Here is a 16,333-nt window from a genome sequence, read left to right as displayed (position 1 = left end):
AGGTTTTAAGAGCCCTGACGGGGCAGATGAAGCTCGCGTTGCTTTCGTCGCTTTGCGAGGAAAGGGCTGACAGCGAGATGACCTGCGCTCTGAACGGTGTTGAGAGCACCTTGGGGACATAGCCGTGTCTTGATCTGAGAATGACTCTGGAGTCATTAGGCCCAAACTCGAGACAGTCAGCGCTTACAGATAGCGCATGTAAATCCCCCACTCGCTTGACTGAGGCCAGAGCCAGTAGAAAAGCGGTTTTGAACGAAAAAAGCTTCATATCGACAGACTGAAGCGGTTCAAAAGGGGGGCCCTTTAAGGCCTCTAGGACCGTAGACAGGTCCCAGGAAGGGATTGAAGGGGGTCGGGGAGGGTTCATCCGACGAGCTCCCTTAAGGAAACGAATGACCAGTTCGTTTTTTCCCAGTGATAGGCCGGCCACCGGAGCATGAGAAGCTGCAATGGCTGCCACATACACTTTGAGCGTAGACGGGGATCTGCCCGCATCTAAACGCTCCTGTAGGAAGGAGAGTATCTCCGACACGTCACATAAGTGAGGGTCTAGGTTCCGTGTCCCGCACCAGGTGGAGAACACTGACCATTTCTGCGCGTATAGGCGCCTGGTTGAGGGCGCTCTGACTTCCGTAATGGTCTTTAACACTCCCTCAGGGAGGTTCCCGGGTACCCGTTGAGGGGCCATACATGAAGGGCCCAAAGTTCGGGGTGGGGATGCCAGAGCGCGCCCCTCAGCTGCGTGAGGAGATCTTTCCGCAGCGGTATTGGCCATGGGGCTGTACTGGACAGCTGCATCAGCTCGGAGAACCAAGGTTGGGTCGTCCAGAGTGGGGCTACTAGCAGCATAGCACATCTGCTCTTCCTGACCCGATCGATGACCTGCGGTAGCATCGCGACCGGTGGGAAGGCATAAAGCGGGCGTCTGGGCCAATCGAGGGCCAGCACGTCCCTGCTCTTTGAAAAATATATTGGGCAATGAGCGTTGTCTTCTGAGGCGAAGAGGTCGACCTCTGCCCTGCCGACGATGCTCCACATCAACTGAACCGTCTGTGGGTGAAGAGACCACTCCCCAGGGGGAACATTCGCCCTGGAAAGCATGTCCGGGCCCCGGTTCAGGATGCCAGGTACATGCGCTGCCTTTAGTGAGCGCAGATTGTAATGTGCCCATGTCAGAAGACGCTCGGTCAGGGTGTGCAAGGTTTCTGACCTGACACCACCCTGGCGATTTATGTAGGCCACCACTGACATGCTGTCTGATCTAACCAGAACGTGGTGGCCCTTTAAAAATGGGAGGAAAGCTTTCAGGGATAGTTCGACCGCTATCATCTCCAGACAGTTTATGTGTAACAGTCGCTCCGGGCTCGACCAGAGGCCGGAGGCAGACCTGCCCTCGTACAGGGCGCCCCAACCGAGGTTGGATGCATCTGTCGAGACTACTTTCCATTTCGAGACAGCGCCCGTGCTTACGCCTAACTGATACCAGTTGGCTATTTTCCAAGGGGCCAGAGCTGCGATGCAGCCGTGGGTCACCCTGATGCGCGCGCGGCCGGAAATTCAGGCGCGCGCTGGAACACGGTCTCTCAGCCAGCGCTGTAGTGGGCGCATGCGCAGCAGGCCCAGTTTGAGAACCGCAGAGGCTGATGCCATCAGACCTAGCATTTCCTGAAATCGTTTGAGCGGGTAAAGAGACCCGGCTTTGAACGACACGGCTAAATGCTGAATAGTGAGAGCGCGCTGTGACGTCAGACGCGCTGTACATGTCACAGAGTCTATGTCTATCCCCAAAAAGGAAATCCTCTGGCTGGGAGACAGAGCGCTCTTGACAGTGTTGATCGTGAGACCCAGGCATTCTAAATGGCTGAGGATCCAGGATCTGAGTGTCGTCAGTAGTTCCTCGGAATGGGCTAAAACTAGCCAGTCGTCGAGGTAGTTCAATACTCGCACTCCCCGCATTCTCAGGGGTGCGAGAGCGGCATCCATGCACCGTGTAAACGTACGGGGCGCTACGGAGAGGCCGAATGGAAGAACCATGTACTGATAAGTCTGCCCCTCGAAGGCGAATCTCAAGAATGGCCTGTGATGGGGTGCTATTTGAATGTGAAAGTAAGCGTCTTTCAGATCCACTGAGAAAAACCAATCCCTCGGGCGAATTTGCGCGAGTATTTGTTTGGTAGTTAACATTTTGAACGATCGCGTCATAAGCGCTTTGTTCAAACGTCTGAGATCTAGGATGGGTCTAAGACCGCCATCATTTTTTGGTACGAGGAAGTAGCGGCTGTAAAAGCCTGACTCGCGCTGCGCAGGGGGGACAGTTTCTATCGCCTCTTTTGCAAGAAGGTTTATCAGTTCGGCGTGAAGGACGTGTGTCATTTCGCTTTTCACTTTCGTTTTGACCACGGCGCGAAAGCGCGGCGGTCTGCGAGCGAACTGGAGCGAGTAACCTCGTTTTATTATATTCAAAACCCAATCTGATATGCCGGGGATGGCCTGCCATGCAGCGGCTCGTGCGGCTATGGGTTGAATGTGTTTCGGGCACTGGCCGCCTGTTATGAGGGGACCAGTAGCTCGAGTATGCTGTGCTTGTGACACTGTGGTGACAGCGCTTATTTGTAGGGTTGCGCACTGAGAAGTGGGCACGCGCGCTACATTTAGAGCACCTCCGGCGCGAGCGGGAAGGTGGGCATGAAAGGAGACCCGAGTGAGTCTTTGTGACACTTGGGGGAGTGTGTATACATGTAGGGGTGCGTACTGTGTAGTGGGCACACTGCCTACATAGAAAAAGCTATTTTTGTGCTCAATTGAGGTCGCCGTGAAAACGGTGTTTGTGTGCAGGCGTGCGTGCATTGTAACAGGCTCGTTTACTGCAGTATAGACATCTCCAACCGCCTTTAGTGAGGGGATTGGAGGAAGCATGTGAGGTTTCTTGTGTGGTGGTCCGGCCGCAGCGGGACTTAACCACGGTCTTTTCAGCCCAAAGGTCAGGAGGGCTTCGGAGGCTCGGGGTTCAGCACAATCCTGGGCCGAGGTCCCCGTCTCTCTGGCGGTTTGCGGCTCGTAGAGCGAGAGCGGTGCTGGGTTTTGGTCGCTGGGCGAGACTGTAAGTCTGGCTGCGATGGCTTCGAGGTCTGAGGGGGCGGCGCATTTCTACGGCGTCCCGCAGCAGAGCTAGAGCGTTTCGGCAGGAAGTGTCTCATTGCCTGCGACGTTTTCTGAGCCTCAGTGAAGCGTTCAGCGAAACCCTTAACCGACTGGCCAAAGAGGCCGGAAGGTGAGATAGGAGAGTCGAGAAAGGCGGATTTGTCGGCGTCTTTCATATCCGTGAGCGTGAGCCAGAGGTGTCGCTCTAAAACAGCGAGGCTTGCCATGCTTCGGCCGATCGCTTGTGCTGTGGTCTTTGTCGCACGCAGGGCTAGATCAGTAGCGCTGCGGAGATCTTTAAAGTCATAGGTATCTGGGGCAGACTCGTCCAGGTTACGGAGAAGTCTGGCCTGAAAAACCTGCAGCACAGCCATGGTGTGTAGAGCCGAAGCAGCTTGACCAGCGGAGGTGTAAGCTCGGCCAGCGAGAGCTGAGGTGGTGCGGCACGGCTTGGATGGATGCACAGGCTTCGACCGCCATCCAGCGGCTGAGGGCGGGCAGAGGTGTGCAGCAATAGCCTCCTCGAGAGGGGGGAGGCTCTCGTAACCGTGGTCTCGGGCGCCGTCGACAGAGGAGAGCGCTGACGAGACAGAAGTCTTCAAGCGTGCGGAGAATGGGGCTTTCCACGACTTCGTGAGTTCATTGTGAACTTCCGAGAAGAAGGGGGCGTTTCTTTGCGGAGGGGCCGAAGGGCGCCCCTGCAGGAACCATTCATCCAGCCTGCTTTTAGCGGGCTCGTCTGGAGGAGACCAGTCGAGCTGAAGGTCGCTGACAGCCCTTGTAAGCACGCGAGTAAGCTCCGCGTCGATATCGGCGCGTTGTCCGGTGCAGCTGGGTGCTGTAGAGGGGGGGGGGGGGGGTCCGCAATGGAGCCCGACCATTCCTCATTACTGGACGCGGCGAGAGAAAGGCTGTCGTGTCTGTCCTCTTCCGCCTCAGGCGCTCCGAAGGAGAAGGGGGCGCTGGTGAGCAGGGACTGGCGCTGCTCGTCCACGAAGAGGACAGGCGAAGGAGCGAGAGCGGGCGAGGCACGCGGGGAGTGTTCCGGCGTGAGCTCGCGTGTAACAGTATGCTCAGGCATTCTCTGATCGCGGCGTTTCTTACGCGGCACTTGAGAGAGAAGAGGCGGAGCGGGTGGAGCATCGTGGCTGGTTTGAGCTAATCGAGCCCGCAGGGTCGATATAGCCATGTCGTCGCACTCAGGGCAGCCGCCCTTGAAGAGTGCGCTCTCAGCATGCTCGCGGCCCAGGCAGGAGACACAGATGATGTGGCGGTCCTCGCTGGGCAGAGGGCCTCGGCAGGAAGCGCAGGCCCGAGGCATTTGAAACAACGCCTCGAATTCTGGAGGAAAAAAGTGTGATGCAGCGGCAAACACACTAGCTTTGAAAAGGATATAGTCACGCCGGATGGCGCAGCAGGAAGCGAGTGCTGAAGGCGGCGTCGAGATGAAGCACGAGCCGGCGTCCTCAGATCTGCGTTGCAGTGCTATCCCGCTGAGAGGCTTTTCGACGGCGTGTAGAGGCTTCTCCGGAGAAGACAGCGAAGTGCAGGTGAGATCGCTGAAGGAGATGAAATCTGATCCCTATGGTGAAGCGGTGGCTTATATAGTTCCAGCCACGCCTATTTTGGCGCGCTCTGACGTCCAATGGGCGCGAAGCACCCCCATTGGTTCGTTACTCTCCGCCGCCTCACCATAGGTTGCTGCAGTTGCCGCAGCACAGCCAATAAGCGCGCGAGCCGCTTCGCTTGGGTCTGCTGTGCTGCAGCACTGCGTTTTACATTATTTAAAAATTAAGGATAATTTTTGGCTTCATATTCTCGAGAAAAGGGGACCTTTTCCCATAGCGTAAGCTAGCTTACGCAGTACGAGAGTACTCTCGAAAGGGAACACAGTGATGCATTTAGGGTCTGATGCTTTATGAATGCTAAAGAGATCTCAGTACTGTATAGGCACTATACACATAAGCGTCTGGCCCTCCCCTCTCGTCTTATGCATAATTAAACAAGCATGCAATGCTTCGAAATTTAGCTTTCATGAGGATTTGCTATCAATTTTCATCAGGAACTCCCTTATTAGAGGTGTTGCATCACTATTACTATTGCAAATATTTGGGTTGAAATGTACTTAATCCAAACACATACTTGGTCAATGCATTTCAAGTGCATGGATCTAGTGCGTTGCATACACTGCATTCTTGAGGTGAGGTATGATTTTTATTTTATAAACTGTCCACAAGAGGAAAATCGTTGGTGGGCTCTTAATTTGTGCTAGCTCACAACCAGCCAGAACAGTAAGTGCATATAAATACCTAAGTCCTGGCAACCTGGCAGAATTACTTATTTGCTTACTTTGAATTTAAAAGTATTATTAAATGTATTTATTGTTATAAATTATATTTTTTAAATGAAATTGCATTTTCATTTAATACACTCCACTCATTAATTTAATACACTTCATTTCAAGTATTTATTTATTTAACTTATTTTAGTTTAGTTTAGTTCATATATACATAATAAATTCCCACATAGTGATATGTGTATTATAAGCCTGTTTAAAACATATAACTGCAAGTTTTGTGATGCTAATTGTGCATAAATTACTGTAAGTAATCAAATATAGTTGTTTTTATTATTTTCGGGTGGTTAACAACTTACTGTGATGGTATCAAGTTGTAATACCTGGGTCCTTTCTTATAAACGATATGACTATATGTTATGAAATCATGGTAGATCTCAAAATGTTGCATAAGTTTTTCGTTGACATGAATGAAATAGCTGAGTAACTGAGTAACTCATTGGGTTGTTGCTGGTAATTTCTTACCTTGTCCCCATCTCTCTGTGTGTTCCTTCGACAGGCGAGGACTTTGCAGTGGTTCAGCAGGAAATAATCATGATGAAAGACTGCAAGCACTCTAACATTGTGGCCTATTTCGGTAGTTACTTAAGGTATAGTAATGACCACTTTCCTGACCACACTTTTATTGTTCTCCGCTCTCCCCTTCACGTACCCCTTCTTTCACTCTCTCTCTCTCCTCCTGCTCTGTCAGTTCCTATTCCTGTCTAAGGCTGTTGAGTTGACACTGTGCTCTGTTGGTTGGGTCTCACAGCTGCACTGCAGGAACAGCAGCTGTGACTGCAGCACCTCTGTTTCTGATAATTGTACAACCTATGCCTCGTGGCCAGGCTTAAGGCCCGTTCACACCAAGCATGATAACTATAAAGATAACGATAAAGATATAGTTCTAAAAATCGTTCTCAGTATTAAAGAATAGCAGAGTCCACACCACAACTATAACGATAAAGGCACAGAGAAAAGATATCGTTGGAATCTCTTTCAGAACGATTTTTTCCCCCCGATGAACGATAAAACATTGCCAACCAATCAGAATCCATCCTGCTGTAATGAGCTCGAGAATTTAAAGCAGCAGACGCGCGTCCGCTTAGAATACACAGACAATATCGTTCGCTGGTGTGGACGCTAATATCGTTATCTTTATAGTTATCTTTATAGTTATCATTCTTGGTGTGAACGGGCCTTTAGACTGAACTAGATCATCTAAAATTCAGGAATCAAACAAGGGTGTAGATCTCATTTGCTAAGTAGGACTTTACCATTGACAAAATTATGTTTTCTTAAAGCTTTGTGGTATATGACACCACCATCGCCCCCCAATGGATCTACAATTTTCTAGCTACAGTATAAAGTTAAGCTACAGTGATAGATAATTTTAACACATCCCTCAAGATTTAAAAGCAGTGATGTGAAGGTTGTCTTTTTTCTAGGTAGTTTCTTAGTGAACATTGTCTAATGCGTAAGAAAAATCATTCAAAAATAGGGTGTGTTTTTCCTCTGTGTAAACAATTGAAATGATTTTACTACAGTAGTCTTTTATAAACATGTAGAACCTAAGATCTTCTGGTTATTGCATGGCTGTGAAATAATACATTTTAACATTTATCCTGGTACAATGTGGGATTTGTTGTTTCAACCTGAAGGAAAATAATTTTCTGTTGGAATCAGCGGCATGTAATTTCCTGGTTATATATACACTACCATACAAATGTTTTGGGTTAGTTTATTATTATAATTTATACTTTTTTAAATTATTTGATCATTAAATTGATCAAATGTGACCGTAAAGACATGTATAATGTAGAAACAAGTTTTCTGTTTTAAATAAATGTACAATGAAAGTGAAAAATGTATCACGGTTTCCACAAAAAAGTAAGCACCACCACAGTTTAAGCATCATCTCTTTGAGAAAAGAGTTATTTAAAATTGTAAACTGTAATATTTCATAAATATTACTGTCATTTTGATCAAATAAATGTAGCTTTAGTCAGCAAAGAAACTGTCAAATAAAAAATTAAATTAAATACAATAAAATAAAATTTTAATATTAGTGACCCCAAGCAAACATTAAAACATATATATATATATATATATATATATATATATATATATATAGTTTATTTTTATTTGTTTTAAAGTTTAAATCTAAAAGCACCTAACATCTAAAACTTCACTTGAATTCTCTAATTTCTAAGAATGTTGTTTTGGTCTTCCTTATAGCTATAGGAAACTGGAGTGTGATTTGTCTCTGGTCAGCAGTATATCTCTTAAATATTAGTCTAGACATTAGTGCAAGGCAGCTTAGAGAAACAGAGAAGGGTGTTTTTTGATAAAAGCAGGTTGCTTGTGACTTATGACTCTGTCTCCTGCTTGCTGTGTCATGACCCAGAAAAGTGTGCATCCTTTCACTCTCCCTATGGGGCTGCCAGGGGACTATTTCGAGACGCATCGATTGAAATATAATTTGTTGGTGTTTTTCTTTCTCTGGCTTTTCAGGAGGGATAAATTATGGATATGTATGGAATACTGTGGGGGAGGTTCACTGCAAGACATATATCATGGTAAGATACACCATATAAAGGTAAACAATCAACTGCAACACTAACTCAAACTCACTCAGTGGTCAGTATTGCAATGCAGTATCTCCTTTCCATTCATTATTTAAAGGAATAGTTCACCCAGAAATGAAAATTGTCATCATTTATTCATCCCCACGTTGTTCAAAATCATGTGAGTTTATATCTTTTGTAAAACACAACAGAATTTTTTTTAGAAGTTTAGTCGTCGTTTTGAGCATATAAAAGTGATCCACATGACGGTTGGAGTTGAAGAACAAACTGTACATTGTTCAGAATGTCTCCTTGTGTTCCATGTAAGAAAGAAAGTCTGAAATGTAATGACAGAGGGGAAAATTTTTTGGGTCAAACTATCCTCTAAAAGTCCTAACGTTAACAGTTTACAGTAGATACGATGCCCACAATGCTTTGATAGTTCTTATTTCCGATGCCAATTTTTCCATAAATAGACTTTCCTCTCTTCCAATTAACAATTTGATTCTTGACAGATGGCCTTAATATACAGATCTTTTCTTACATTGTTGGAAAGCGTCCCTATGTATGTTCCCAGGAGATAAATTTAGTAGAACTTAGTAGAGTGGACCTGTCAGATCATTAGAGCTGATTTTCACAGCAGCTGTTGGCAGTTCTGTGGTTCTCTCTGAGCCTCTGCGCAGGGTCGGGGGGTGGTGGTAGATGGTGTTATAGTGCTAACGTGTTAGCTTAGTGCCCAGTCCCACATCCCACGTTATCAACCCCCCACTGCCATGGCTGCACTCAGCTATATGGTCAAAGGCCTGATTAGAGCCGAGGTCCTCCCACACACAACAAATAGAGAAAGACTCAAAAGAGACATGAATCAGGTTCTGCTTGGTCAAACATGTCTTTAAATAACTCTCTGAACAAGTAAATGATCAAGAAGAAGGATTGTGAGGTACAACAGTGGACATATTGGAAATGTGGATGTAAACAGAGAAAAAACTGTAAAAAATGTATACAAAAAATAGATTCTTTACATATGTATTATTTATTTTTTATGAGAATGGATTATATATTGCTGATTTTTTAATTTTTAAAGAAATTATTACTTTTATTGAGCAAGCCATGGGCGGAAATCTTGGTGGACCCCCTTAAAAATATGATTAAAAACCATGCTGTGTATTGTAAAAAAAAAAACTATATTTTCTTTCATATTTTAAATAATTGTGTAAGTAGTAAAACAACACAAACGGTGCAAAAATGCGTTTTAAGTTTAGAAGCATTTTGAGTCTCCCCCTCCTTTGCCTCACAGTGCTTTGGTCCAAATGCCTGCTTTCCTCTTTTACATCACCTACACACACACACACACACAAACACACACACACACACACACACACACACACACGAGTCCGGTGAGAGAGAACAAAGTCAATAGTTATGGAACTCCTGTAAGTAAGGATGTCAAGGATATTTTATTCACTTAAACATCAGGGGTCTCATTTATAAAACTCTCCATAGATTTCATCTTAAAAGTGTACGTAGGCACAAAAGCTAGATTTTGTGTATGCACAAAAGTTTTCAGATTTACAAAACCATACGTATGCTAGAACCTGCACAAAAATCATTTTATAATCCCAGTCAGGGGACGATTGTGTGTGTGTGCATCTCCACCCCGACTCCTCCCCGAAATAACCATATATGGAGCTTACAACGCCTTGTTTTACTATGCATAACCTCGTTTGCATATAATTACCTCCGTTTATACATATCCTTTCAAGTACAATTTTAGCTTTATTATTTGTGTCCCCTTCAAAAATTCCTCTCGAGAAATTTTATGTTTATTGTCTCTCCCCAAAAATTTGTTTGGATTTGTCAATCAGAAAATAATTCATTCTAAATGGAAGCAAAAAGTGTCCATTTAAATGTACCTATTGATAATAATATTAATACCTTTTTTATAGGCGCCTTTTAGGACACTCAAGGACACCTGTGACCTGACCGTACAATGTAAAACAAAGCAAAAAAAATAAAAAATACAAAAAGCCAACAATATATCAACAAATTAAACCAAGAGATCATTCAAAGCTATTCTAAACAAATACATTTTTATCTGAGCATTAAAATGGGAAACTGAATCCAGCTGGCGAATGTGCAAAGGTAAAGAGTTCCATAAATCTTTTACTTAACATGGAAAAAAAAAAAAGTTTTTTCTATTGATAAGAAAATCTTTTAAATATTCATATTTTTTATCATCAATTTAAAAATTGCACAGAAACAACTTTCCTTTTGAGATGTCATCACCTCACCCTCTTGTTTTTTGCAACACGTTTCAAATGTAAAATAAGTTGTGGACACCATTTGATCATTTTAAGCCCATCTCTTTCTCTCTTCTTTCAGCCCATTTATTAGTCACTCCTTCCCATTAGCACATTTCCTGTTTTTGTGACATTTTAATCAGCAAGAAATGTCTCTGTTGACTTAAAGGAGATTAACTGCACTGCTGAAGTGTAAGAGGCTCCAAACCGTCAAACATACGCCATTGTTTTGGAGAACAGACAAATGAGATTCTCAGGCGCCTTTTGAATTTTCTTTAGTAAAGTTTCAAGTCTGTTATTTTCATCAGTAGTCCATTTAGAGTTGAACAATAATCAATTCAGCTCTATATTTTCTCAGGTTGGACGTGTAATCAGTCACATTGTTTCTTGTCTTTGGTCTGCTGGATAAAACCCACTAGTGGTGCTTTTGTTAAACTTTTTTTTTTCAATGTGGCATGAGAAGAATAAGTGTTATGTGTATTCTTGATTTAAACAAGTTTAAGCTTCAGCCGAATGTGCTGAAGTTATTTATGGCTCTTTTCTCAACTGATGTGTACACACTTATATTGTTTAGACGTTTAAATTGTACTCAGGCTATTTTAGCTAATAATCCAATATGAATGGGATTTTCATAGATTTTTTTAGATTATATTACTGCTAATGCACACTTAATATGTCTCCACAGTTACTGGGCCACTAACAGAATCACAGATAGCATATGTAACAAGAGAAACCCTTCAGGTAAGCCATTTTACCGGACTTTGTTTTGACAACCAAAGCAGTCTGCTGTGACCATGAAAGCTGCTTTTGAATTTTTAATGATAGACATGTTGCCAGATATTTCATACTCCCCATTCTCTAAAAAGCAGTTTGTAAATTAGTTTGAAGATGATCATGGATGAAAATAAGTGTTTGTGCCTTTGCTTTCAGGGTTTATTTTACCTACACAGCAAAGGAAAGATGCACAGAGACATAAAGGTACCATGATTTGTTCTAGCTTTTGTTTGTTTTAAATGAAAGGAGTTGATTGGTTGAACTGTATTCAAATGCCAAAAAAAAAAAAGCTGAGTGACAGCACATAAACCCTCCTCCTACTTATTTTTTATCATTATCATTTACCAATATCATTACACACATCAGCTTTTCTGATTCATATTCCTTGATGATTTCATAAACAATTAGTAATTATTTTAGGAAATGATTCCTTTAACTGTTCTGTTATTATTTTGCAATGATGTATGGCCAGTAGTGCTTCTAGTACATTAGTTAGTTGCTATATATTGTATTATGTTTTTAATAAAGACATAATAAAGCATTTACATATTTGAAACAATTCCTATTAAATATTAAATATTTTGTAATGTATTTGAAACATGTTTGATCAGTGTTCTTGCTGAATTAAAAGTAAAGTTTGAGCAGTGAAAAACAAAACTAAATGCTCATTACATCTAAAAATTATGTATTTCATCTGAGTATCATAGCTGTTTACAAAAATAGCCTTTAAGTAAAGCCCTTCGTACCTTCTAATTGTGATTTGGTGAAGCCAAAGCCAAATCACTGGTTACCTGGCCAGAGGGATATGTAATTAGTATGACTCAGATGCTGCTTTCACATCTCTGATCATAGATGAAAGCAGGTGTTGAAAGAGCAATTTTATAGAAATAATTCTTTTTTGATTCTGAGGTCTGTCAGTTTCATTTTTACATTTTGTCTCACAAATCCTCCAGTAATATATTTAATAGTGTCTTATAATAGTTGTTTTACTCTTACCTTTCAATGTCATTTTATTTGTTTTTCTATTTGAAATAGGGCGCCAATATTTTATTGACAGACAATGGTTACGTCAAGCTAGGTAAGAAAATCACAGACTTTCCTTCCATTCTAATTAATGTTTAAAACAGGGAAATTAAGTTACTTACAATGTTATGAACTCAATCATAAAAAAAGTGTCAAAGTGTTGGTGACTGAGAGTACCACCTCATGTTGTCACATTTGATCTGCTGTGGCGTTACACAGCTCTCATATTTCATAATTCATCAGACGGAATTAGACACATAGTAGCATCAGTTGTACACAACTTAAACTCAATCTGCTTGTGGGATCGTAGTAAAGGTCTTTTCTTTCTTTTTCTCTGCAGCTGATTTTGGTGTGTCTGCACAGATCACAGCAACACTAGCTAAAAGAAAATCCTTCATCGGGACTCCTTATTGGTATACAGCCCTATTGTGCCACAAATGCAATACATTATTCATAATCAAAATGAATAATTTTAAATTGTTATTATGAATATATTTTCTGTGATTTCTTTTTGTGAAAATTTTTTTTTTTTTTTAATTCATTTTTAAATAACCAACTATATAAATAACAAAAATAAGAACACTTAAAATTTTTAAATGTACAAAAAAATTACTAGTTGTAAACTCTTTACATTATACAGTGATAGAAATCTTAATCTCATATCCTGATGTTGAATATAAAAAAAAATCCCATGTTATTTGTCAACTATCAGAAATGATTTAGCTGTTGTGGTGTTAAAAAAAAAAAAAACCTGAATTCATCTTTTATAATTCAGCCATTTTCTACAAGGCCACATATGCCTTTTTAACATCTTACATAACCATCAGGTAGGAGATGTTCATGAATTAGTCTGTAACCCATGCTAACAGGATGGCCCCAGAGGTGGCCGCCGTGGAGAGGAAAGGAGGATACAATCACCTGTGTGACATCTGGGCTGTGGGCATCACCGCCATTGAACTAGCCGAACTGCAACCTCCCATGTTTGACCTTCATCCAATGAGGTGAGAGTTTAACCCGCTTTATGGTCCTGTTCCAATTCAGAGAGAGCTGACTTTTTAGCTCCTTATAAAAAAAAAATGCCATATATCTTATACATAAAGTATACGTGTGACTCAACCAGTGACTTGTGTTTGTTGTTTTTAGAATTGCTTTTGCAAATGTTCAGTCGAGTCATGAAAATCGTAATCTTATTTTTAATAACTTCACAAAATGAATCTAGTTCAGAATAAGACCTTCTCGATTCCCAGCTCCAGCTACTGTATCAATCATGGCACACTGGGCAGTGAAACTGTATCAACGTTTCAATTAGTTAAATGTTTGAATTTACCATATTTTCTTTCTAAGCGGAACTTTTTGGTTTGCTTGTGACATTGCCAACATGTTTTGTCTCTCCAGGGCTCTGTTTCTGATGACGAAAAGCAACTTTCAACCCCCCAAATTAAAAGACAAAGTTAAATGGTAAGTGCTAATTACATTTTCATGCAATTATTAGGTTACCTAGGTGTATAAAATCCTTGATACCAAGAGGGATTTAGTTTGTTTCATTAATCACCTATGCAATTTGGGCCAAGCACTCTCATTTGCCCTAAACTGTTGCTTTTCTGAATTTAAATAAGGTTTCACTTGACATTCACTTATCTTGCTGATTAAGAATCTGGTCAGGTCATCTCCCGAATAGTTTATTCTTCATTACCTTGCAGCTCTGTTAAATCAAATTAAGTTAATTACATTTAAAGCTAACAAACTGCAAGGCATCGCAGTGGAAATGCTCTTTACACATGAGATTAATAGAGACTCTTCTCTGTGTTCCGAAGGACCAATAATTTCCACAATTTTGTGAAGCTGGCTTTGACGAAAAATCCAAAGAAACGGCCACCAGCTGACAAGTTATTGCAGGTAGGAGGAACTTTTTGGTATCTAGTATTTTTCACGTTTGCATTTGTCATTTTATGTAATATTTTTGCTTTTGATTTTAGTTGTTTTATAATTAATTATTTTTAGTAATTAAATATATTTTTATTTTAATCACATACCTAATATTTTATAAAGCCTATCATTTATTTTTATACATAATATTTTTGTGTTATTGTTTTGAATTACTTTTGTTAAATGCATTGTTTTATTTAAGTTTTATTTATAATGATTATAAGTGATTAAGATTAAAAGTCAAATGTATAATTTTATTTGTTTTATAACTTATCATTTTACTTTAAAATTATATTTCTAAATTATACATCAAGACTCTTTAATGAGAAATGACATTCCTTTAAAAAAAAAAACATTTCTATTTCAACCGTCTACTCCTCAGCATCCCTTTGTGTCCCAGCCATTAAGTCGAATTTTGGCGATTGAGCTGCTGGATAAAGTGAACAACCCCGATCACTCGTCCTACACAGACCTGGATGATGACGACCCAGAGCCGGAGGTACAGTATATATCCCTGTGTGATACTCAATGTTATCACCACTATCACTTTAAGAATGACAGCCCCTTAGGGGATATTATTCACAAGCAGAGCCCAGAAAACGCCAGTTGATGGAACCGACACGTTAGCCTCTAAATCCTACGAGTGGGGACGTCAGTTTGACAAGCCCCTCGAGTTTCTATATTCAACATGTCACCTGTTTTATCGAGGTGATATTTTTCAGTGGCTTGCGTTCTTCATTATTAGCCTGTAATAGTTGTTACAGTGGCAGTCATTCGTTTCGATTGTCTCATCTGGTTGTGTTTCAGGGCTGCTTCTGCTGATAAAGATTAGTGAAATCATTTGGCCTCTTTCACAGTCCCCCAGCGAGAATGAAGTGTTTATTTCAACTCTCCCTGTTCTTCCCATTTCCCCAAGCATCCATTCATTCTCACCTCCTGTCTTATTCATTTCACCCCCCTCCTGCTCTTGAAGTTTAAATACAGAGGGTTGTTTTTACCAGTCTCTCCTCTCTCCCGGCGAATCCTTCACTTTGCAGCTCGCAGAAAGGTATCAGGGATGTGCATGTGTGTGTGTGAATATCTGGAAATGTTTTGATTAATAAGTGTTAATTTAGTGTTGATGAATACATTATGATTTGGTGTTATAAGTGTTGCGTTTGTTTATTTTCTCGTTTATTTTTCTTTTTTTTTTTTTGCTCAGAAGTGTTTAGAACCTAGACAAGCATGTTTGTGCATGATGTGTGTGTGTTGTATCTTGTTTGCTCAAGTAGTTGTGAGTGAAAATTTGTGTGTGTGTGTGTGTGTGTGTCTGTGTGTGTGTGTGAGAGAGAGAGAGAGACAGAGAGAGAGAGAGAGAGACAGAGAGAGAGACAGAGAGAGAGAGAGTTACGCAGGTATGCCCAAGGATGTTTTAGGACGTTTTGCATTCTTGTTGGATTTTTGATCGGAGTGTTGATCCCTCAAGAGGTCGGTTTCGGAAACGGAAGCTCAGTTCAAAAGCAGGATTTGGATCCGTTGACAACAGATTTTTGTCTGGCCTATTTGTGCTGAGGTTTGCTTCAAGGGTTTAACAGAACATCTGCATCAAAGCGCTTTTAGAGAAATTTCTTGCTTCATTGAATGCAAATAGTGTTCAGTACTGGGGTGAATCTCACGAAAACCTGTCAAGAACATGTCAGGGTCATTTTTAACCCATAAATGTGATGAAAATAATCATAAATTTGATTATATGGATTAAACCCCACACATGAATGGTGTCAGGATGCTTTACTGTTGTCATGACACAGGACTGATGGTAGCGCTCACCTTTTCTTCTCCGGACAAGCCTTTTTCCAGGTGCCCCAAACAATCGGAAAGGGGCTTCATCGGAGAATATGACTTTGCCCCAGTCCTCAGCAGTCCATTCACTATACTTTCTGCAGAAGATCAATCTGTCCCTGATGTTTTTTTTGGAGAGAAGTGGCTTCTTTGCTGCCCTTCTTGACACCAGGCCATCTTCCAAAAGTCTTCGCCTCACTGTGCGTGCAGATGCGCTCACACCTGCCTGCTGCCATTCCTGAGCAAGCTCTGCACTGGTGGCACTCCGATCCCGCAGCTGAATCCTCTTTAGGAGACGATCCTGGCGCTTGCTGGACTTTCTTGGATGCCCTGAAGCCTTCTTTACAAGAATTGAACCTCTTTCCTTGAAGTTCTTGATGATCCTATAAATTGTTGATTGAGGTGCAATCTTAGTAGCCACAATATCCTCGCCTGTGAAGCCATTTTTA

The 16,333-nt window shown here is 41.8% G+C and overlaps 1 protein-coding gene across 7 annotated transcripts in view; it reads left to right on the top strand.

Annotated features, from left to right (window-relative positions):
- The window catches only part of map4k3a (mitogen-activated protein kinase kinase kinase kinase 3a), an 87,492-nt gene that overhangs the window by 42,587 nt on the left and 28,572 nt on the right, over nt 1-16,333 (top strand). For 4 of the 7 annotated variants that reach the window (XM_059537636.1, XM_059537638.1, XM_059537637.1 and 1 more), the window contains exons 3-13: nt 5,997-6,087; nt 7,991-8,055; nt 11,029-11,084; nt 11,274-11,321; nt 12,153-12,195; nt 12,481-12,553; nt 13,010-13,141; nt 13,536-13,598; nt 13,955-14,036; nt 14,449-14,565; nt 15,040-15,114. In XM_059537636.1, the coding sequence (XP_059393619.1) occupies nt 5,997-6,087; nt 7,991-8,055; nt 11,029-11,084; nt 11,274-11,321; nt 12,153-12,195; nt 12,481-12,553; nt 13,010-13,141; nt 13,536-13,598; nt 13,955-14,036; nt 14,449-14,565; nt 15,040-15,114 (845 nt within the window). The remainder of the gene's footprint in view (nt 1-5,996; nt 6,088-7,990; nt 8,056-11,028; nt 11,085-11,273; nt 11,322-12,152; nt 12,196-12,480; nt 12,554-13,009; nt 13,142-13,535; nt 13,599-13,954; nt 14,037-14,448; nt 14,566-15,039; nt 15,115-16,333) is intronic. The other 3 variants (XM_059537635.1, XM_059537640.1, XM_059537641.1) reach the window with 1 other exon arrangement.

The sequence above is a fragment of the Carassius carassius genome, chromosome 44, assembly GCF_963082965.1.
Source record: "Carassius carassius chromosome 44, fCarCar2.1, whole genome shotgun sequence".
Taxonomy (NCBI): Eukaryota; Metazoa; Chordata; class Actinopteri; order Cypriniformes; family Cyprinidae; genus Carassius; species Carassius carassius.
Note: the sequence above shows the minus strand (reverse complement) of the source record. Positions and strands in the feature narration are given on the sequence as shown.